Source organism: Arvicanthis niloticus, chromosome 13 (genome assembly GCF_011762505.2).
Source record: "Arvicanthis niloticus isolate mArvNil1 chromosome 13, mArvNil1.pat.X, whole genome shotgun sequence".
In the NCBI taxonomy this organism is placed as follows: Eukaryota; Metazoa; Chordata; class Mammalia; order Rodentia; family Muridae; genus Arvicanthis; species Arvicanthis niloticus.
In genome coordinates, this window is record NC_047670.1 from 19,870,729 (window position 1) to 19,894,096 (window position 23,368).

At 39.1% G+C, this 23,368-nt stretch overlaps 1 protein-coding gene across 1 annotated transcript in view; it reads left to right on the forward strand.

Annotated features, from left to right (window-relative positions):
• Zfpm2 (zinc finger protein, FOG family member 2) overlaps window positions 1-22,695 on the forward strand; it is a 425,491-nt gene extending 402,796 nt beyond the window's left edge. Inside the window, exons 6-8 of the mRNA XM_034516530.2 lie at window positions 14,241-14,447; window positions 17,434-17,658; window positions 19,184-22,695. Of these exons, the coding sequence (XP_034372421.2) occupies window positions 14,241-14,447; window positions 17,434-17,658; window positions 19,184-21,675 (2,924 nt within the window). The 3' untranslated portion in view covers window positions 21,676-22,695. The remainder of the gene's footprint in view (window positions 1-14,240; window positions 14,448-17,433; window positions 17,659-19,183) is intronic.
• The last annotated feature ends 673 nt before the right edge of the window (window positions 22,696-23,368 follow it).

Genomic DNA, 23,368 nt, shown 5'->3' on the forward strand with positions numbered 1-23,368 from the left:
AAATTCTCTGAAATTTACCTACACCGTGACATAAGCATATTTTGGTCAAAAATTAATGAAATAAAACCCAGATAAATGAAGCATCAGATCACTGTTCTGTATGTTTATAAACAAGAACGTCAGATTTTAATCTTATGTATTAGATTATATGATCTTAAATAACTTATATAATCACTAAGACTACAGTAATCATTCATTTTCCTTAAATGTAATAAAAGACACTAAGTCCCAGCACCCTGAAGCACAACCAAGATTGACCGCTGCTACTCATCCGACCAACCTCTTAAAAAGCTCCACAACTAAAGAATTTTTAAGTGGGGAAAGTGGATAAAAAGAAAAGATGTTTTTGGTAGTGATTGTACCTTGCACTATTAACATCATGGAAAATTTTTGTGTTACTTGAAATTGATAACAAGGTTTTGTTCAGATATTTTATGTCTCCAATGTTTCCAAAGAAAGCAACAGAACCCCTTGCAGTTGGGTCTACACTTCCGGTCCTCCACAGCCCATGAAGAAAGTTAGAATCCCTGTTTCCCATTAACTTTCTCTGCCAAACCAGATATAGAAAAAAAGAAAAAAGAAAAAAAAAAAAAAAAAAACAGGTTCATACAAGCCATTGTCATTTCCCCACAGCAGGAAATTATTACTTCCGTTATATTTAACAGTAGATTGTAAAGAAAAATAATTACTCAAAGGAAAGCTCATATAAAGTGAAATAAAAACATAAACATTAATACAGAATTATATGTTGCAATAAGAAAACCCAACACACATTGTCATCTCTAGAACTTGAACCCTAATTACAGGTGGTAGGCATTGTTTACTGCAGGATGCGTTCGACCCGTGATCTCCTTCAGAATTACTGAGCTTTTATGGACAGATAAAATGTTCTCTGAGAATGGAAAAACACTGGAACAGGAAACATGCTCTGGGCAGCAAAAGAGCACGAAAATAATATGTAGTATCTATAATTTCTAATTTTCCAAGCAACACAGGTTACTCAATACTGTATTGTTGTTGGGATTGATTTTTTGATCAGTAGCATATTTTGTCAGGAGAACATTTGGGTAAATGTATGTAAAAGTTAATAAACTTTACCCAGGTATGGAATATGTTGACTAGAGATGGCTTGCAGAAATACTCAACCCCCTTTCCTGGCTGCTTGTGCCCATAGATATCTCTTAAGATCGGCACTTAAGCGTCGAGATTTCTGCCAAGGGAAGGTTCTGAGCACTTGGTGTAGCTGATGTAGAAACCATCCTTCAGAAGTGACCTAGACGGGACATCTCTGAGCACACGATGGGAGTAGGCAGTGTCCCCGAGTGATTGCAAACTAACCGCTGAAAACTCGGGTTCCTGCCAAATGCTGGCATTTCTATTCCATGGATCTGACCAGTGCTACAGGGCCTACCAGTCTTTCACCCCATCCACTGACGTCACACTTTTGACCTAGCTCCCTAGAGAAAATCAACGAGCTCCAAGGAATTTTTAAAAATAAATAAATAAATAAATAAATAAATAAATAAATAAATAAATAAATAGACAAAACAAAGAAATCTAATGGAAACGGACATGTTGACAGAGGCGTGGAGAGGCTCATTTCCAGCCTGGTGCTTAAGGGAGTTTCATCGCGATCCCGAAATGCATATTGCACAGAGAAATGGAAGGAGGGAAAAAGAAATTAAAAACAGCCTCCTATGATGAACTTGTATAATTTATGCCTCTGCAAAGCGGCAGGCACAGTGTGTCTTTTCCCCCTCCCCTCCTCTCTTCCCCTCCACCTGATTTCTGAGCCTCCCAGGCTGGGCAAGAATTTCAATTAAGAACACCCAACACACAAGTCAGAAATGAAAGTGCAGAATGCACACAGATTATTCATAAGCTTGCAAGTTGTGTATTTTGGTGGAGATTTCCTCCCTTCTGCTCCTGATTGCTGATGAAGAATGGTATTTTAATAGGCAGATGGTAAAGACAATTACAGTTAGGGGCTCAGCTGGGAGTTGCATGAGTTTATTGCAAATTATTAGTTGATAAATGCTTTTGTTTACAAGCAGGGTCTTAAGCAGCTTTGTAATCAGTTTATCAGCAGCGGGTAAAATTCTTGACAGCTTGCTCTTTGGGTGCAATGTCACCTTTTGCCTGGTCCTTTGAAATTTGGATGGCCAGGGCCATTTAGTCTGAGGCTGCCATCACATGCAGGTATAAGTTGCTGCAGAGCCAGACCATAGAACACCTTAGGAAACACAGTCCCCACCAAAGGAATGCTAAAGACTTTAAGAATCCTTTTGCTCTGCCTTTAGACCCCCTTACCCTAGCTAGGCTGCCTTGAGTGGCCTCGATGGGAGAGAGTGCATCTAGCCCTGCTGCAATGCAACTTGATGTGTCAGAGAAGTTTGGTACTCTTGGTAGACTTTCCCTTCTCTGAGAAAAAGGGGAGGGGGCGATGAAGGGATGGGTTTGTGAGGGTGGGACTGGGGGGGGGGCTGTGATCAGGATGTAAAGTGAATAAATAAATTAATTAATTAATAATAAACAAAAACCCATACAGATTTTTTTTTTGTTTTATTCCTGAGTCTTATGACTTCCAAAATTTTAGTTCACGGTGTTTCCAGAAAATTCTTAATCCATTTTTGTTTGCAGGGCAAAACTTTCTGCCCATACACTTCAACAGCAGTCAGAATCTGAGCTGAATTATCCTGTTCTCTTTTCTGAAGGAGGTTCTAGTTACATCTCAGAAAGAAAAAGAAATTATCTCCATAGGAGACACTTTCTAAAAGGAAAGAATGAATGAATAAACAATGAATGAATAAACAAGCAAACAAATAAACACCACGGAGAAAATTCAATCTCAGAGTGAAAAGATCTAGTGAGGATCCGTTACAAGAAGAAGACAAGGAAAGCCCTCAGAGAGAACAAGAATTAGCAAGCACAGAGCTTTATGTAGCCTGCCTTCAAATTCCCCTCACAGAAACTGTGGCAGCCGTGCTTCTGATTTGCCACAGCTAATTCCTTTGAAATAAGAAAGATGGGCACATTTCTGTTTCTGAGCTCCATGCACACCAGTATTTCTTGATGAGTTTATGCTAAGTGATAAACCTCTGATATTTGCAATGACGACGAATCACGTGCTCTGAGAAGTTGGTTCACTGCGCAAAAAGTGTTTCTTGAAGCTGCTGAAGTGTAGTGTGTGTATGAAAGAGTCTCACCAGCATTTTACAAGGGGTCTCTGTGATGCATATGGATGTAGTTTGTAACCTGAGGTGTTCAGACTGTATCCTACAAAGAATATTCATGTGATCCTTGAGAAACTGACTGACAGCTGATCTCTATTTACTTATCCTCTGCACCTTAACAAAATGAGTTTTGTGGGACTTGTCAAAACAAAAACATTCCCATAAACAACTACATGAAATAATTCCTTACATGATCACGCCTATGTATATTTACTGTTTGTATGTGTTATCTCCTGGTATTTGAGGGAAACTTAACTAAGTTAATAGAGAAGCAAAGACTGACTGGCCATGAGCCAGGTTTCATACCCAAAGATAATGCTCCAAATCCTGTAAATACTGACATAGTACAAAAAGCCCTATATAAACAGGGCCTCAGTGGGTGTTTAACTTATTATAGCATATGTGTAAGACCACAATCTTCTTAGTGTCAGAGTACATTTGAGTGACCTGCTGTACGTATCTCCGGGTTTCCTGGTCTATTTCTCTCTTTCTTTTCCTTTTTTGTTTTTTTTTCCAGTTAAGATCCTAAAAACCACCAGAACTCTGTTAGCTATATTAAACTGGCCACGTTGGTTAGCACCGTTTGTTATTTTAAAATTGGATTTGTTTCTAAGTTTACTTATTAAAAAAAATTACAAGAAAAGCAGACTATAGTTTTTGTCTGACTTTTAGCCTTTAACACTCAGTATCTAGTTACCAATTTCCCAGTTCTTAAGCAATTAAATGTATCATTAACTGTGGGGAAGGGAAGTCTCCCTATGATACATTATAAACAGTTGTAATATAAATAACATAAGAAGTATTGTTATTTTTCCTCTGTAAAGTGGATAAACATTGAATGTGCCATGCAGTTCAGCCATTTGTCCATCTCCCTTGATCATGAAAAAAAAATGTAATTTAATAAATCAATCACATCCATTGGTTCAAATAGTAAAGACACATCCAGAGTTGCAGATCAAGTCTGATTCCTCCTGAATAACCCTCCTAGAATCACTGAATGTCCTATAAAACAATTTCAGGCGTGCCAGCCCAGGGAACTTAAAACGCCCTCAAATGCCCCACATTACCAATAACAAATGAAAAATGTTAAAGATTAGTTTAAAACAGGAAAGACCTTTTGCAAAATGCATTTTGATTTATTGCTGTGTGTTGTGCAGATCTTTATCAATTATTCTTATTCTCTTGTATTCAAAAACTAGTGTAAACTGTGAGTTGGCATGTTGCTGAATACAGAAAAAAGGCATTAATCAACTCTAAATAAACAAGTGCACAGATCTATCTAACAACTATGAAGTAGTTAATACATTTTTAAGCAATTTTATGATAGAAAGGAGGGCTAAGAGAGTAGTCCTTAATTATCTGCACTCCTCTGCGCTGGGCTCCCTTTTGATTGTATTAATGAAGCAGCTGGCCCATTGTTTCCCTTTAATTCCTCTATTGTTTTAAGAATATGTCACAGCTCTTTATTCTTTTATCAGGTGCTGTGCAGGAGGACCCAGACAATGCCTCCTAGTCCTACTGTATTTGCTGATGCACAAAGAAACCTCCAAAGCGGTTTTCAAAGAAGGGGCACCCATAATTTATAAGTTCCCTTCCCAGCAGTTGCACTGTCAAGAATTTCAAGAGCATTGGATTTGAATTCATTATAAAATTTGTATTAGGCAACACGTCTATGTATAGATCCATGTCCCATGTTCAAGTCTAAACCCTGAGGTGGAGACAGTAGCACACAGCATGCCATGCTGAAATGGGGCCGTAATTTCAGTTTTAGGGAATCATTTCAACCAACTGCTTTCTACTTTTGAAGAAAGAATAGATTTCAGGAAGAGGCATCATTTCTGGTTTTCTAATAGTTTAGTAAGAATAAAAGAAGACAAGTAGGGTTTTCCCTTTTCAGGAAAATGGTGTGTGTGTGTGTGTGTGTGTGTATTTATGTGTGTTTCTGTATGTGTGTGTATTTGTGTGTTTTTGTGTATGCATGTGTATTTGTGTGCTTGTGTCTGTATGTATTCGTATAGGTGTGTGCATATTTGTGCGTGCTTGAGTACGTATGTATTTGTGTGTGTTTGTGTGTGTGTTTATGTATATGTAATTGTGTGTATGTTTGCATGTGTATATATTTGTATGTGTGTAAATATATTTGTGTGTGCTTGCATATGTTTGTATTTATATGTGTGTGTGTTTGTGTATGTTTGTATGTGTTTGTGTATGTGTATGTATTTATGTGTGCATGTTAGCGTGTATATGTATTTTTGTGTGTTTGTGTTTGTATGTGTGTGCTAGCATGTGTGTGTGTTTGTGTGCATTGTTTGTGTGTGCTTGCATATGTATATATTTGTGTGTGTGTGTGCACGTTTGTGTGTGTTTGTGTGTGTTCCCTACACAGAATGATCTTAACTCATCACCATCTGTGTTCTAACCCACATCTGTCATCTTGTTACATTATGTGTGGAAGATGTAGACATTATAGATTAATGAAGAAATACCAATCTACCCCCTAAGAAACCAGAATACAGGTTAGTATGTAGAACTATGTTTTGTAGCTCTTTAAGAATAAGGTTTATAGGCTAGACAGATGGCTCAGCAGTTAAGAGCACTGGCTGCTCTTCCAGAGGATCCATGTTCAATTCCCAGCACCTACATGGCATCTCACACCTATCTGTAAATCCAGTTCCAGGGGATCTGAAATCCTCACACCAATGCACATAAAATTAAAATTTTTTAAAGAATGGAGTTCAATCAAACTTAACTACATATTCCTCTAGATTTCTGTGAGAGCCATCCAAAGTGCCTGATGCCAAAATACACACAAAGGACTAATTCACAGACTGACTTTTTTCACACATGAAGATTTTTTGTTTTTCCCTCATCAAATGCCTGTATCTGCGGTGCTGACTCCCCAGTGTTCCCAATTTAAAGAAAGAAAAACAGACTGGATGATGGCTTAATGCTTTGGAGTAGAAGTTGCTAACATCAGCTTTAAAAATAATCCCAGAAAAGCCACTGCAGTAAACCCTTATTATAAATCATCTATTTTTTATTGTTATGTAAGGATGGTTGTTATTTAGCTTTAAAAAAAAAAGTTTTCATTGGATTCCTATCTCTTTGCTTGAGGCTCCTTTTCCTACTGTATAGTGAGGCAGAGTAGTGCAAAAATCTAAATGTTATTTAATTGGTTCAATTTGCTACATATTTTTATGCTAAGCACAGGTCAGTATCTTGATGAGCCCAGTGGTTGTGGCAGATGTTTACAGCTTCCGTTCTTTGCATTTTCTTATTTTTACAAAGCAAGCACGTCTATCAATCACACAGATAAATTAGAAAGAATCATGTATAGACATAACACATGGAAAAGAATTTTCAGCACACTGTGTAATTATTAACCTGATTTTTACCATTGTAAGAAGCTGTGAATTGCAGATAGCATAGATGAAGTTAAATGCTTTTAGTCTGGATATATTTTGCTTATACAGAACTCAATAGGTATGGTCGAACAATATAATTGAAGCTTTGTCAGCTTGGTATCCTAGCAACAGATAATACTGTTAGGTTACTGAATTGCTCCTGGTTGACAAGTAGGGAGTATTTTTGTGTTTATCGTGTTTGCTAATGATGGGATCCCTTCCAAAAGTCCTGTCTTAATCTTAATTAGAGTTTATCAGCAAAGGTCTGTGTGGCATTGTGCAGACACTCGTATCCTAATAACATGTGCAAGTAAAAATTTTGGCAGAATGGGGAGAGATTTGAGAGTACCGTTTCTAGTAAGGGGAGCACGAGATTTCCAAAATATAATCAAGCCTGAACCATAGCTTTATTCTTTAGTATTGAAACTTGTAGGATACTTCACTACAGCTTTGACACCAATTATAAGGAGGAAAATGTACAAGCTTCCAGCTAGACACCAAATCTGATTGTACAAGAATCTTGATCATAAACATTACTGAGAACACAAGTACAGGGTTTTCCAGGAATGTCAAAGTCTTAGGCGTCATTGCTTTTTCCCAGAACCTTGAATGTATTTGTCCTTCACTATGAAGGGAGTTGGGTGGGAGTATGAAGACTTGGAAGAATAGTTCTCTTTGAAGTAAAGTGAGACAGACATTGAAGAAGTCTGAAACAAGCTTTCCATTTGGTGGAGGCCAGAAAGGCAGCGGATGATTGTCATCAGATAAAAATCTATGTCTGTGAACTATAAATGTGATTTTTCTTTCTTCCCTGGTTTGTACACTATAATCTTTCCACAGTTGGGGTGTGTACATCATTGTCAGTAATTTCTATTATTTTGAAGCTGTAGGCCTTCAAACTAATATAAAGACAAGCATTTCTAAAAGTAAGTAAAACTCTCAGGTTTACTGAACTACTAGTGGTTCATCAGTTCCAAAATTGCTAAGACTTTTCTTCTTTCTTTATTGACCATGTCTTACTGGCTCACTCAGAATTTCCATATTCTTTAAATATTAAAAGACAAGAGAACATTCAAAGCAACTTTCAGTTGTTAGTTTCTGAGTTCAAAAATGCGTAAGTTAGTTCAGCATCAAGAGAAGTTATTTTTCAAAGACACTTTATAATACACAGGCTGCCTAAAGGTCACTCCATGCCCTTTATACTGAACTCTACTGGTATGATAAGCATTCTCGCTAGGTTCTTAAAACACAGAAGATCAAACTTAACTCCTATGATTTGATTCATTTAGGACAGAGACTTGAAGTCAGCATAGAGCCAAATTTCTCTATAGGATCTACAGTGTAATCAAAAATTGCTGGCCAAAACTTCTGTGTCATGTGAAATCTTGTGGCCCTTTTATACATCTATTTCAACTTGTACCTCATGAAGAAATTGGTAAAATAATCCTTTAACATGACTAATTTAAGTGTTTAGTATCAATAGGTTAGTATATAAAACATGCTTAAAATTGTGTCTTCCACATGTTCAGTATTTTAGTGAGTCGCCTTAGAGTTGGGAATCCCTTCCACATCACAAGCTGTACAGACTTAGTCTCTATGAGTCAAAAGCTTCAGCCCTCCAATGGTATTGAATGTCTGAGGTCTTTTAGAGAGAGGCCAATGATAGGTCATTTAGTCCACTGGAGTGTATCTTCAAAGAATTATGAGGCCCCAGTCACTTTCTGACTTCCTGTTTGGGAATGTAAATTGATCTTCTTTCTTATGTTTTAATTTTTTTTTGTTACATGCACTTCCCAAGAGCTAAGATCTCATGGTCACTCTTTCAGCCTCCAACACGATGGGTAGAATATACTTCTTTTTCTTTGTAAGTAGGTTGCCTCAGTATTTGACTAAAGAACCAGAACAGGTTCATTATATATTTGAAGGCTAGGAAATGAATACTTTATTTTTCTAAGATTTCATGGAAAAAAAAAAAAACTTAAAAAGGCTACGTGAAGAATTTTAACTAAGGCTAAAAGTACAAACACTCTGTGCTCTCCAAAGACTTTTTTTAGTAAAGAAATGAGACTGTAATTTCAGTGTGCTAAATTATTTCAGAACATACATACCACAAAACTTGCTATCATGTCCCTTTCTAGCTGACCTGCACAGGGTTATACAACCATCCATCTTTAGACATTTCATACTGTAAAACTAAACCTCTATTTCATCTAAGCACTAACTTTCATTCTCTGATCTCCTCATCCCTGGGCACCAGCATCTCCTCTTCTGTCTCTATTCTTTGAATATGCTATAAACCTCTTATCAGCGAAATCATATGGTATTTGTCTTTGTGGACTGGCTTTTATCACTCAGCACATTGTCCTCAAAGTTCATCACACTGTGGAATAAATATAACTTATTTTAAAGGCAAAAACACTCCATGGTTCATTATGACACTTTTTCCTTATCTATTCATCTATTGATGGGTATTTAAGTTGATTTCATGTTTGAGATGTTGTGACTATGTTATTATTCTATGGGTGTGTATTCAAATGTCTCTTTAAGACCATATCTTCAGTTCTTTCAGATTATATGTATACATATACATATGTATGTGTGTGCAATTATAAATCATAGGTAATTACATTTTTAACTTTTAAGAATCACTCTTATTTAATTTTATATTCTTTCAAATTGTCCAAGTGTTTCTGCATTTTAACTGATGCTTGATATTTTCTATTCTTTTAAATAATAATTCTGCTCCTGTTTTAAAACCAAATGTAGCACTCTGTTTACATTGATCATCAGGTTAAATATCCAAAAAACTTGACATTCGTACGCATCTAATGTAAGAACTACCTTGCACCCAGATGCAAACTCAAATTGGCAGCATATTCTAAGTCTAAAGTGAGGTGGGGAAGTGGCCATCCTGCCTCCCCAAGCTATAACTGATCGCTAGAAACTAATTCAAGTCTTAACTGTTCAAGATACAGTCCGCAGGGAGAGTTATCCTCTGCCTTTTTTGTGGGCATGAGTTAGCTGCTTTCTTGAAGCACAGCCTCCTTTGCTTCCTGGTCCTACTGGTTTGCCTTATCTGATAAGACTTCTTTCACTTGAATGTGGCAGAGCAGTGAGAAGTTAGACTAAACCAGCCAATAGTGGTTAACAGGGACTTAACCTCTCTTCTCTGCTCACTCTCTAAGTACTCCCAATTTCACTCTTTGGTCCTCATTTGTATCCTTTGCTCTCCATGAGTTACCTCACCAATGCAAAGAGCATCCCGTCACTTAGAATGAGCTAAAGGCTTCTCAGACTTGTTTCTTGTTTTTGTTTGTTTTGAGACAGACTCTGTAGCTCTAGTAGCCTGTAACTCACTGTGTAGACCAGGCTGACCTGGAACAAAGTGAAACCCACCTACCTCTGCTTTTTTTTTTTTAATTATCTTTAATCATTTTTTACAGTTCAATCGTTATCCTCCCAGCCTGCCCTCTGACTGTTCCTCATCCCACTCCTCCTCCCCCGACCTTGTTCTCCAAGAGGATGTCCCCCCACCCCAGAAGACCTCCCCACTCTCTGAGTCCTTACATCTCTAAAGGGTTAGGTGCATCTTCTCTTACTGAGACCAGATCAGGCAGTCCTCTGCTGTATATGTGTCAGGGCCTCATATCAGCTGGTGTATGATGCCTGGTTGGTAGCCCAGTGTCTGAGAGATCTCAGGGGACCAAGTTAGTTGAGACAGCTGGTCTTCCTATAGGTCGCCCTCCTCCTCAGCTTCTTCCAGCTTTTCCTTAATTCAACCCCAGGAGTCCCAGGCTTCTGTCCATTGGTTGGGTGTATGTATCTACATCTGAGTCTTTCAGCTGCTTGATGGGCCTCTCAGAGGGCAACCATGCTAGGCTCCTGTCTGTAAGCACACCATATCATCAGTAATAGTGTCAGGCCTGCAGGAACAAAAATGGAGACGAGACTAAGGGAAAGGAGGTCCAGTGACTGGCTCAAATTGGGATTCTGCCTCTGCTTTCTAAGTGCTTGCGTGAGCTATCATGCTGGTCTCATTTTTTCCATAATTTTTATATGTTTTTAAAATCATAAGTGAGATACCCTAACCCAGACACTCTTCTAGGATCTCAAACTTTGCCTTTACAAAATATAATTTATTCTGTGCACACATATGAATATTCTCCTCTTCTCCCTCTCCCTTCCTGTCCCTCATTCTCTCTCTCTCCCTCCCTCCCTGACTCTCTCCCTCCCTACTTACTTCCTTCCTTCCCTCCCTCCCTCCTTCCCTCCCTCTCTCTTTCCTTCCTTCCCTCCCTCCCTCCTTCCCTTTCTCCCTCCCTTCAAAGGTTCACAACTGGACTTTACAGTTCAGAAGACCAAAAGAAAAGTCATCATTCTGCCACTGACCAAATGCACATTCCTAGGAAGTTAACCTACCCTATCTGAGCTTTAGTCATCTTCACCCTCAGAAGACGTCATCACCTGGTGGAGTAACTGACAGGCTTAACACAAAGGAAGGATACTAATTGCTTTTCATCTCCTGCCAAAAGAAAGGATTCTGACATGTATCAGCTTTGTGTTGTTGTTGCTGCTGCTGTTGCTGCTGCTGCTGCTGTCTTTGTATGCCTGTTACCATTCTAGCTTTTTGCCAACCACTATTAGCCTTGGAAACATCTCAACGCCTTTTTTTTTCTCGTCTAAGGACATCCCTCCAGCCCCCTCCCTCCTGTGCCTCTTCAGTGTGGCTCTTTTCTCCCTCATACTCATGTATTTATGGCTTCTCAATGAGTACCATAATCTCTAACCCGCCGGAGCACATTCTGCCTATAAAATTTCCTCTAGATTATGTAGAGGGGAAAAATATCCATGTTAATAATGTATTTATTCATTAAAATAAAGGCGTATCTCCCCCCCCAGCATGAGCCAGATAAAAATTGCATTTCCTTTATACTTAGAGCTCCTCTGCCTGGCATTAAGGTTTTTATGACGAGCCCTGAATTTATACTCCTTTCCGATCCCATGATAAATGTTATAGCCCTCCACCATGGCCAACCTCAATGTAGGTAGCACTAGTATATCAACCAACAAACAAAATTCCTGAAATTGTGGCTTTCTATTCATCCTACAGACATGTGCCCCTGATCCCTTAGCTTTTCGCACAGAGTCTTAACTCAAGGTTTGTTCCAAAGTCAGGTCTTTCCACAATCCTGTACCTACTCATACGTTTATTCCATGTCTACTAATGACGAGCCTGCCTGTTCCTACTTACACAGTCACTTGATACTTCATTTTATTCCAGATCCAGTCAAATATTAACTTGGATGGCTTCCCTAATTCCTTCAAGAAGCTTCAGTTACATGTAGTATGATACACAGTTTGATTCATCTGTTGACATATATATGTGTATTCTTGCATAAAGTCCACAGCCCAGCCTAACACATAGCAGACACTTCACCTCATTGAATGGGTGATGAATTAATTAGTTAAAAGATTTAATCCTAAGACAATCAATTCAGTCTAATTCACCCTTTCAAAATATTACACTTTGAGTAAACCACAAAACGGGGACCAGAAGTAGTAATAGTAAACTCTGAATCAACACAGGTACATCTGAAAATGCAGGTGTATATAAAAACTGTCAAGTTGCTTACTAATGCAAAGAATCACATCTTTGTTGTGGTTTTTGCAACTGGTATTTTTTTTTTCATTTTTACTTTGTTTATTCATTAGGGTTTTGGTTTTTTTTTTTTTTTTTTGGTTGGTTGGTTGGTTGGTTTTTTGTTTGTTTGTTTGTTTTGTTTGGGCTAAGTACTTTGCATAGGTAAGCTGTCCTCTTGCTATGTAGCTCACTGAAGTGACCATGATTAGCTGTTGGTAGATGCCTTCTCCTAAGACCTGAAACCAAGCCTGGCTTTATTTTTGTGAGAGGTAACCACAGCTGAATTAACCAAGAATCTGAACTCCATGTTTGAAATCTAGTGGCTCCGTTAACCATGTAGACACTAAGCCCACACCGGGGTTCCTGGCTTTTCCTTTCCCACCCTCATCCCACATGCTGGCTCTATAAACAGCAGAGATAAGACACAAATGATTAGCTTGTCTCCACCATAAGTCGTAAGATGTGAGCGTCTAAGCACCAAGGTTCTCAGAGCAAGAACGGCCCCCGTGGAAATGGACTCACACAGGCTTCTCCCTCTCTCTCATTCCCCGGTGATGCCGCCCTGTGGTATTCTACTGTCTTTCTGTCTTACTGTAAAACTGGCCATAACTTTGAGGAATATAATCTTTCTCTTCTTTTTTTTTCCACGGACACATACAGTCCTGGGCTGTGTTTTGTTTGCTTACTTTAAACCTTTCTTAATTGCCCGTGATGTTTCTAAGGCACCACGCTCAGTTTCCATCCAGCTCCTCCGTCTCGTATACTGTTCTTATCACCACAAGATTTGTACAAGTTGTTTAAAAACCATGATCTCTGAGGCTGGAAAAAAAATGAAGTGCACTTGAAATGACAGTTATGCTAAAAGATAAGCAGGGCAATACGACTTATCAAAATGGGTACAATTTTTCTTGGTTAATGAGTACAATATACAGCATTCCAGTACATACACAATGGGGGGAGTGCTTTATAAAATATCAAGTGCGGCACATTACTGCAGACATAACTGTGTGGGATATGTATCTAGGCCTGAGAGTGAAGATAACAAAATATAAGTGCTTTGCCTGTCTAAACATGTTTAAAAAAATGAGTGTTCGCTATCACATTCCAATACATTAGAAGATGTACTTGCATAGTTAATTTTTCTTTTTAATGTACCGCACGTGATCATTTGAAATGCAGAGCCGGAGTCTATCTCAGTGTTTGAAGACAAGGTTCCTTTCATTTAAACAAATCTTTATTGAAATAAGCCTTTTTTTGAAAAGAATCTTTGGTGTGTCCTTCTTTGCACGCAGTTCAGTCAAGGTAAACGGAGATAAAAGAGGGACATCGCAGGGTATTTTATAAGATCGCCCAGTCAAAGCAGAAAGTCCATACAGGGTAGTATACCTAGGCATGCTCATTCCCTGGGACTGTGCTTTAACATCTAAGATTTTACAGACTTTTGTTTGCTTGTTTGGCAATTTTTTGTATCTGTGCTCACAGTACAAAATAATTGGGGCAGTGGAGAGAAAGACAGAGGGACGCTGGCGGAGGAAGTTTAAGGTGGAAAGAGGGAGGAAACAGTTGCTCCTTCCATTAGCTAATGAAATAGTAGCTTCAAAAATGTCCGCAGCAAGGTTTTGCAGCTGTGTCCCTCCCATGCAGGTTTCCATGCGCTACACCAACGTCATATTGAGTTCATGACTCAGGCAAGAGCTAGGGCATTGATAAGCTCCACAGACGCTATGCTATCTATATTTTCCCAAGTTGTCTCCTACTAGTAGTTACTAAAAACCTTTCCTAAGACTAGGAGAACATTTGTCCACAGAGGCTGGCCGAGACACACAGCTGCGGGCTGATCGAACTGCACTTCCAGTCCACCTCCACCCACGTGAATGACCGGAGCAGAAGAGGTTCCAGCATGCAGCCAGCTCACCTGTTCCATGACAACTCTTTGTTTCTTGTTTCCACCCTTCTCAACAGGGGGTCAGCTTTGGTGCACCACAACGAAGGCCATCTCAGAGGGCGAAGAACTCATTGCCTTTGTGGTGGATTTTGACTCAAGGCTACAAGCTGCTAGTCAGATGACTCTCACAGAAGGGATGTACCCGGCTCGCCTGCTGGACTCAATTCAACTGCTTCCTCAGCAAGCTGCCATGGCTTCTATTTTGCCTACAGCTATTGTCAATAGTAAGTGCCGAGTGCAATAGCCCAGTTTTGTGAGGTGATGTGTATTTATGGGAGAAAATAAATGTCTACTGACAGGCAGCTAAGGACAGACATTTTCTTCCGTGCGCACGCATGTGCGTGCGTGTGCGTGTGCGTGCGTGTGCGTGTTTGCCTCACCTGGAAATCCAGACAAAACATGTACATACAATTCTATCAAATTAGATTCCTAAATGTCACCTATACTAAAAACTGTCATTCTCTACTTGTTGAATAAGACTCAACTTTGCCTAGCGTTCATGGATGATTTTCTAGTAGCAAAGGTTGTATCTGTTAAGGGTCATGGAATTTAAAAAAATTGTAAAGAAGAATATAGATTTAAAAAATCAAATTTTATTATCTACATTAATGATGCAGAGTATGTCGGTGTGAGGCTCTGACGTACAATTAGTATTATTCTGTTGAAAAGTAACAATATTACCTAGTAGCCTCAAATAAACCAGTAAACACATAGAGCTTTTGTATTTATCCTACAATCTGGATGAAGTCCTGGTAACCTGGACAAATCAAAATATTTGTTAATTAAAAGGAAGAAAAAGGGGAAGAGAGGAAGAATGCATAAGCTTTTAATACTTCATAGAGAACTTCAAAATACATTGTGGCAAAGTCCCTGGGCAACTTTACACGGCTAAGGTGAATACTGGTCTAGTTTGGATACCTTGAACACATAAAGTGGTACATTATGTGGCCGACAGTTGATGGTTCAAGGGGCCCCAGGGTCTCTGTTCTAGGAAGATCTGCTTTTATTCAGCTCTCTGTGGGAAACAAAACTGAGCGGCAGTCACATGGCAAGAGTAGAATTATACTAATGTTAGTAATAAAAAAAATGCATAGAAGCTTAAAATAACATTGAAGATCTTTGAGACTAATGAAAAAGAGATTTAGATAGCAATAGTGTTTTCATATTATTAAAAATATCCCACTATAATTATGAATAAAGAAATTCACAGGTGATTCTTAAATCACTATGTATATAATCAATAGGCCAAGGACTTTTAACATAAGCAACTCATGATTTATTTAATATAATAGTTTTTTTTTTAACTTTTGTTCTTATTGCATAGAGCATGAAATAATGTGACCAACTTGGATGTGAGACAAAGTAATTTTATTACAAGAGATTTCAAATAACTTTATCCAAATATAATGCTCCAATGTGTAATATTAATTCTAATTATATATTTGAGTATACCTATTTGCTTTTTGTAGAAAGAAGACAATTAATCTCAACTGACCCAATATATGCACAGATTATCATTTGCACCCTGAAGTCAATCATGTGACATCTCTGTTGACGTTACACTATAATCAATTGTGTAGTCTCTTAGATAGGGTAAATGCACTTAACCTGGGAAGAATGGGCTAAATACCAGTCATTAGTTCATCGTTTTGAAGCTGCCCTTGTCTTCCCGAAACTAAAATTTGATCCTTAGTCTTCGCTTATTTATGATTCGTGATTCCACAGATTCCTTTCTTTCACCATGAGCTATATATTAACTTTTCACTAATGATACATGTAACTCTTCCTGCAGAGTTTTAGAACTCTCTTAACACTTTCCCCCATGTCCTGATATATATTTCCTTCAAAAATACCAAATTCCATATGTCTAGTATGACCCTAACTTCCCCCAAAACTCTGCAGACCATTTAAAAGTCATGTGTCTATACAATAGGAAGCCAAGCTTGATCACTTCATACTGCCTCAGCCTACAAAGTACTGGTCTTGTCATCTCCTCATTTCTGCTTCTCTCCTGTAACCCCTCCTCTCTGCCACCTTGCCATCCACACACTATGGAAGGAGATTTAAGTATAAATGGTTTCTCCACCTCTGGGTTGAAAACTTTTTGGCAAACCTCTATCTACAAAAATATTTACATTACAATTCGTAATAGTAGCATCACTGGTTATGATGTAGCAATGAAAAGAGTTTGATGGTTGGGAGAATCACTACGATAGGAGGAGCCGGGTTAAAAGCTCACAACATTAGTAAGGTTGAGAACCATTGCTTCACATGGTCTTATCCAAGGTAGTCAACTGTGGTTTCCTCAATTGTAGCTATACAAGGAGGAAATTATATGCATATGAAGAAATTTTCTGAGTGGAGGCCTGCAAATCATACACTGAGACTACAATTCAAGCCTCATTATATTTCACTTAATTGATGGCACCTGCCTTCTACCTCTAGAGAATGTTTCTTCCACATTAACTACCTTCAATATTAGACTCCAGTCTTGTGATCGGCTGATTCCCCATAATCACAGAGACAAAAAGAAAGCTTCTCAGAAGAGTCTGGGAGATCCTTTATATTCTGTCTTGCCCCTTGCCTCTACAATACCACACAGCCACTCTGCCTTCACACAGGTCCTCTCAGGGTCGGGTAGCTTCCTCTCTGCACTGTTGCTCTTATCAAAATGACAGGAATTTTTTTCTTCACCTGAATAAGTTCATTTCATCCTTCACATCAAATCTAAGTCACAACATTATCAGTTCTCTAACTGCATACCTGACTGGCCCCTACCTATATCACTGTCCCTCAGAAGTGTGATGGACACCACTGTCTATCCCTCAGGTTCTCTTTCCAGTTCCACTATCTGAGGCTGCAGAGGCACCAATCGCTATCACCATATTCTTACCTTTTAACTAACCGGACAAATCAATTCTCATTGCTATTACAAATGCATGTCATTTTAACCCATAAGTATAAAATGAAATTATTTAGTATTTTTTATATTGGCATCTCCTAGAGTATTCCTTTCTAAACAGTGTGCGGGAAGTTAACTTACAGAGTGCACCCTACCTTTATAAGCCCAGTCTGATCTGCAGAAGATGCGAGATCACTGATGCTCCCAATAGAACCTGGGAGCAGACTCAGAAAGATCAAATGACATGTTACCTTCCCCTTATTTCACTTCCGCAGACAGCAGCTAACATGTCTCTGGTTTTGCTGCAGAGGATATATTCCCTTGCAAGTCGTGTGGCATCTGGTACCGGAGCGAGCGGAACCTGCAAGCCCACTTGATGTACTACTGTAGTGGGAGGCAAAGAGAAGCTGCTCCAGTGTCTGAAGAAAATGAAGACAACACGCATCAGATTTCCAGCCTGTGCCCCTTCCCACAATGCACCAAGAGCTTTTCCAACGCCCGAGCTCTAGAAATGCACCTGAATTCACACAGTGGTAAGGGCCTCTAATGTTTCTGTAGTTGCTTTGGGGTCCTCTTTATTCTTTCTACACATACATACATACACACATGCATATATACATATTATCTATAATATATTCATATAGAGAGTTGCATATATATGTACATACACACATACATAATTTTACTGGAAAAAGCAGTGTTTTTTTATACTATTTAGATGTAGCATATTTTAACTGAAGGACTTGACAGATTTCTTCAACACCTACAACAGTGCTTGTAGACTGTGGACCAAGTCATTACATTCCTTTTCCTCTTCATCAAAATAGCGTTATTTCTTCTCCCGTTGTTTAATGCCATGCATATTTATTGCTCTAAGTGTTAAGTGAACTTTGGAAACTGGTCATGGTGCTGTCCATGTGTTAAGGAAGAAATAGTAGGTACATTAAAAAAGAAGCTGTTGAACAAAATTGAAGCTGCTATTTTGGTAGATTCAATTAAAAAATCCCTCAGTTTCCAGAGTATGCATGATTAAAGCTTAATTGATTTTTATGACATGAAACTACTCTAAATTCCTTAAGACAAACAACAAGGTGGAATCTATTCTCACTTATATTTTAAATGGACCCCATCTATTGCTAGCTTAATCCCATGGCATCCTAATTCATCTTCTTAAGAAATGTATAGAATTCTATTACATGTAAATATTTTAGATTTTTTTTTCTAGTTTAGTAGTTTAGTTGTGACACTATCTCTCTACCTGGCTGTCCTGGTACTCATTATGTAGACTGGGCTGGCTCTAAACTCTCAGTATAGAGAAGACAAGCCGAGTCTGTTCCCACTGTGTTCGAACGGACAGAAGCAGGCGTTAATCTTCATGATACTTACCTTCACAGTCAGTGGCAATAACTATCAGAAACAGGCAGTGATCCACTAGCATGGGTACTGTTCTAAACAATCTTTATTAGCCTACCAATGTTTCCCAGCCAAATGTCAGTCCTAGATACAGATAAACCACATTCAGTAAGAACAACAAATAAATAGATTCATATAAAAGATAAAAGATGAGCCAAGCTAAGAGCCTACAATTTCTTCTTGCATGTGGACATGCAGTAGCTAATACCCATTCTAATATTTTAATATTATATTATTATATTAATATCATATATAATATTAGTGAATATTCTAATAGTCACTTCTTTCTATTATAGAGGATAGTATTTGGATGGTTTAAAAATTACAAGCCTAAGTCTTAGGCATAACTCCATGTTTCACGGCTTGATTATTATAATTAATTTTCTTAGTTTTTTTTTGTTTGTTTGTTTGTTGACCTATAAAATAGAATCACTAATAGATCTTCCCATGTATACCATAACACTCACAAAGAGGCTTAGGAAATTATTATAACAGATGTCACCAAAATCTTAGTATCATATGTGAGGATCCGAAAGGATTTCTGTTTCTGTTGTGTTGGAGACTCGAGCTCACTAGGAAAGGTTTCTATCACTGGGAAAGAAACAGGTGTGGCTCTCAGCTTTTCTACTTTGCGTGTCTTTCCAGGAGTGAAAATGGAAGAGTTCCTGCCCCCTGGGGCGAGTTTAAAATGCACGGTCTGTAGCTACACTGCTGATTCTGTGATCAACTTCCACCAACACCTGTTCTCGCACCTCACTCAAGCCGCCTTCCGATGCACCCACTGCCATTTTGGCTTCCAGACCCAGAGGGAGTTACTGCAGCACCAGGAGCTCCACGTCCCCAGTGGCAAACTTCCCAGGGAAAGCGACATGGAGCACTCTCCAAGTGCAACGGAAGACAGCTTACAGCCAGCCACAGACTTGTTGGCCAGAAGTGACCTCTCCCAGAGCCAAAAGGCCATGCCGACTAAAGATGCAAGCTCGGACACAGAGCTGGACAAGTGTGAGAAAAAGAATCAACTCTTCCTCACCAATCAGAGACCAGAGATACAGCCTGCGGCAAACAAGCAAAGCTTCTCTTATACAAAAATAAAGTCTGAGCCCTCCAGCCCCAGACTTGCCTCGTCTCCAGTGCAACCTAACATCGGGCCCTCTTTCCCTGTGGGACCTTTCCTGTCTCAGTTTGCTTTCCCCCAAGATATCACGATGGTCCCTCAGGCTTCAGAGATCTTAGCCAAGATGTCCGAGCTGGTGCACCGACGGCTGAGGCATGGAAGTAGTAGCTACCCTCCTGTAATTTACAGCCCTTTGATGCCCAAAGGGGCTACGTGCTTTGAGTGTAACATAACATTCAATAATTTGGATAACTACCTAGTTCATAAAAAGCACTACTGCAGCAGCCGCTGGCAGCAGATGGCCAAATCCCCTGAGTTCCCGAGCGTTTCTGAAAAGATACCCGAAGCTGTGAGTCCTAACACTGGCCAGACTTCCATAAACCTTCTCAACCCAGTGGCTCATTCATCAGACCCAGAGAACCCACTTCTCCAAACATCCTGCATCAACTCTTCCACCGTTTTAGATTTGATTGGGCCAAACGGAAAAGGCCATGAGAAGGACTTTTCCACTCAAGCCAAAAAGTTGCCCACCTCCAACAACAATGACGACAAAATTAATGGAAAGCCCGTTGATGTGAAAAATCCCAGCAGCTCCTTAGTGGATGGGGAAAGTGACCCAAATAAGACTACCTGTGAAGCTTGTAACATTACCTTCAGCAGGCATGAAACCTATATGGTCCACAAACAGTATTATTGTGCAACACGCCACGATCCTCCACTAAAGAGGTCTGCTTCCAACAAAGTGCCGGCCATGCAGAGAACCATGCGAACACGCAAGCGAAGAAAGATGTACGAAATGTGCCTACCTGAGCAGGAGCAACGGCCGCCACTGGTCCAACAGAGATTTCTTGATGTAGCCAACCTCAGCAATCCGTGTAGCTCCACTCAAGAGCCCACCGAAGGGCTAGGAGAATGTTACCACCCGAGATGTGACATCTTCCCAGGAATTGTCTCAAAGCACTTGGAAACATCATTGGCCATGAACAAATGTGTTCCGGTTCCCAAATGTGACACCACCCATTCCAGTGTCTCCTGTCTGGAGATGGATGTCCCCATAGATCTCAGCAAAAAGTGTTTGTCGCAGTCTGAGCGGACGACAGCATCTCCTAAAAGGCTACTAGACTACCACGAGTGCACCGTGTGCAAGATCAGCTTCAATAAGGTCGAGAACTACCTGGCCCACAAGCAGAATTTCTGCCCCGTCACGGCACATCAGCGTAATGACCTGGGTCAGCTTGATGGCAAAGTGTTTCCGAATCCAGAAAGCGAACGGAACAGCCCGGATGTCAGCTTCGAAAGAAATATGATCAAATGTGAGAAGAACGGCAATCCAAAGCAACCTTCTCCCAACGGAAATTTGTTTTCATCCCATTTGGCAACCTTGCAAGGCCTGAAAGTCTTCAGCGAAGCGGCTCAGCTCATTGCTACAAAAGAAGAAAACAAACATTTGTTTCTTCCCCAATGCCTTTATCCTGGAGCAATAAAGAAGACCAAAGGAGCTGACCAACTTTCTCCATACTATGGCATAAAGCCAAGCGATTATATTGCCGGTTCTCTTGTCATCCACAACAGCGACATAGAACAAGGCACAAATACAGAAAACGAATCTCCGAAAGGCCAGGCCTCCTCAAATGGGTGTGCCGTACCCAAGAAAGATTCTCTGCCATTGTTGCCCAAAAACAGAGGCATGGTCATAGTGAATGGTGGACTGAAGCAAGATGAAAGACCCACGGCCAACCCACAGCAAGAGAACATTTCCCAGAATGCCCAGCACGAAGATGGCCACAAATCGCCTTCATGGATCTCTGAGAACCCATTAGCTGCAAATGAGAATGTCTCTCCAGGAATTCCCTGTGCAGAAGAACAGTTATCTAGCATAGCAAAAGGTGTGAATGGCTCCACCCAGGCTCCCAGCAGTGGGAAATACTGCCGGTTATGCGATATCCAGTTCAATAATCTTTCAAACTTTATAACTCACAAGAAGTTTTATTGCTCATCACATGCAGCGGAACATGTCAAATGAACTAACTGAGTTACTAAAGAAAGCAGTCACCTTTGGTACCCGTGTTTAGTATGTTCTTCTAAACAGTTCAGAAAACAAAGAAGCTGTTTGAGTTACATCCGGCAATCAGGAGACAATTCATTATGGCTGAGTTGAAGACTTAAGGTGTAATTTCATTACAGACCATTAGTAAAGTGTATTATTGGTGCCATTTTCAGAAAAAAAAATTAATTTATTTTACCAGCAGTATTCATAGCTGTGGTTATGTTATTTTTATTTAAAAACTTTATATTAAAGTCATTTGTAATGTTATTGTATAGTTATTGTGTAGCACATATGGTTTGCACTGTATAGTAGCTTTTAAAGAAAATAGTCACAAACAATACAGAAGAGCATTTTAGAAATAGCTTCAAAAGCACTTGTGTATCCTGATTTTTTCTTATATGCTGTTGCAGATATACGTATATGCTAAAATATAACCTGCAAACATGTTCTAAATACACATGCTATAAGTTCGCCTTAAGATTTCAATTCTTGGATAATCAGGCTCTGGTTGCACTTTATATTTTAGCAAATACAGTCTCTTAGTCACTAGGCTTTGCATTCGTATGTAGCCGTATATTTCTGTCCATTTTCTCAAACTGAAACATGTATGTTAAATGAAGATGGCATTTTTCCTTGTATAGTACTTGTATTTTCTTTCGCTGATGCAGCCCTGTCTCGATTTTTAAACCTTTGCTGTTAAATGCAATACTTTATAAAGAATGAACAAAATTACTGGAAGCAGTATTGTAAGTAACGGAGTAGTATTAATCAGTTTTATCTTTTGAAAGGCACAGTCTAAATCGAACCCCCTAAACTCAATGCTGCAAGTATGAATTTAATTCATATATAAGATCTATTTAAATATAAGAGTAGCAATACTGCACCTGGTGATCACAAAGATAATGTTCTACTTCTGATAGAAATAATTTCTCAACAAATGTTGTTACTATGCATGTACATGGATGGAATAAAATTCCAAATTGTTGGAGATGTTTGACGTTCTGGGTTTTTTTTTTTCCCACCCTAAGCACGAGGTAAAAATATCTAGCTCTAATTGTCACACAGTAAGTAGCAACACTTTTTCATCAGTTCCATGTTAGTTTCTGTTGGCAAGTTTCACTCAAATATGCCTGTGGCACCTAATTTTTCATTCTTTCAATTTAACTTAGTCTTACTCAGTTACTCTCAAGGCATGTCTGCCTAGAACACCACACCACACTAGTTTGGATAGAAAAAGCAGCAGCAGCAGCAGCAGCAGCAGCAGCAGCAGCAACAACAACAAACTAAGATTGCAACCATCCCCATTTGACAGATGTTAGTATTTTGTAATGGATTTAAGTTCCATCAAACAATCTAAATGTGATGACTATAAACCATCATCTTTTTACCACAGATATTCAGACTACTCAACTAATCAGACCTCAGTTTAAAACATTATATTCAACAATAAAAAATTACATTCAATCATATGTGTTTAATGTAATTAAAACCAAAAAGTAGATTATTGTACGGGGTGCTAAGGACATTGAATCCTTTTGCATTTTCCAGCAGTACCAGAGGTTTCAGATTTTTAAGTACCCAAAATCAGAAAGCTAATGGGAAAGAAACAGAAACCTGGGAATTATTCTCAGGTGTATGTGCATCCACACCACACAGCAAATGCGGAGGC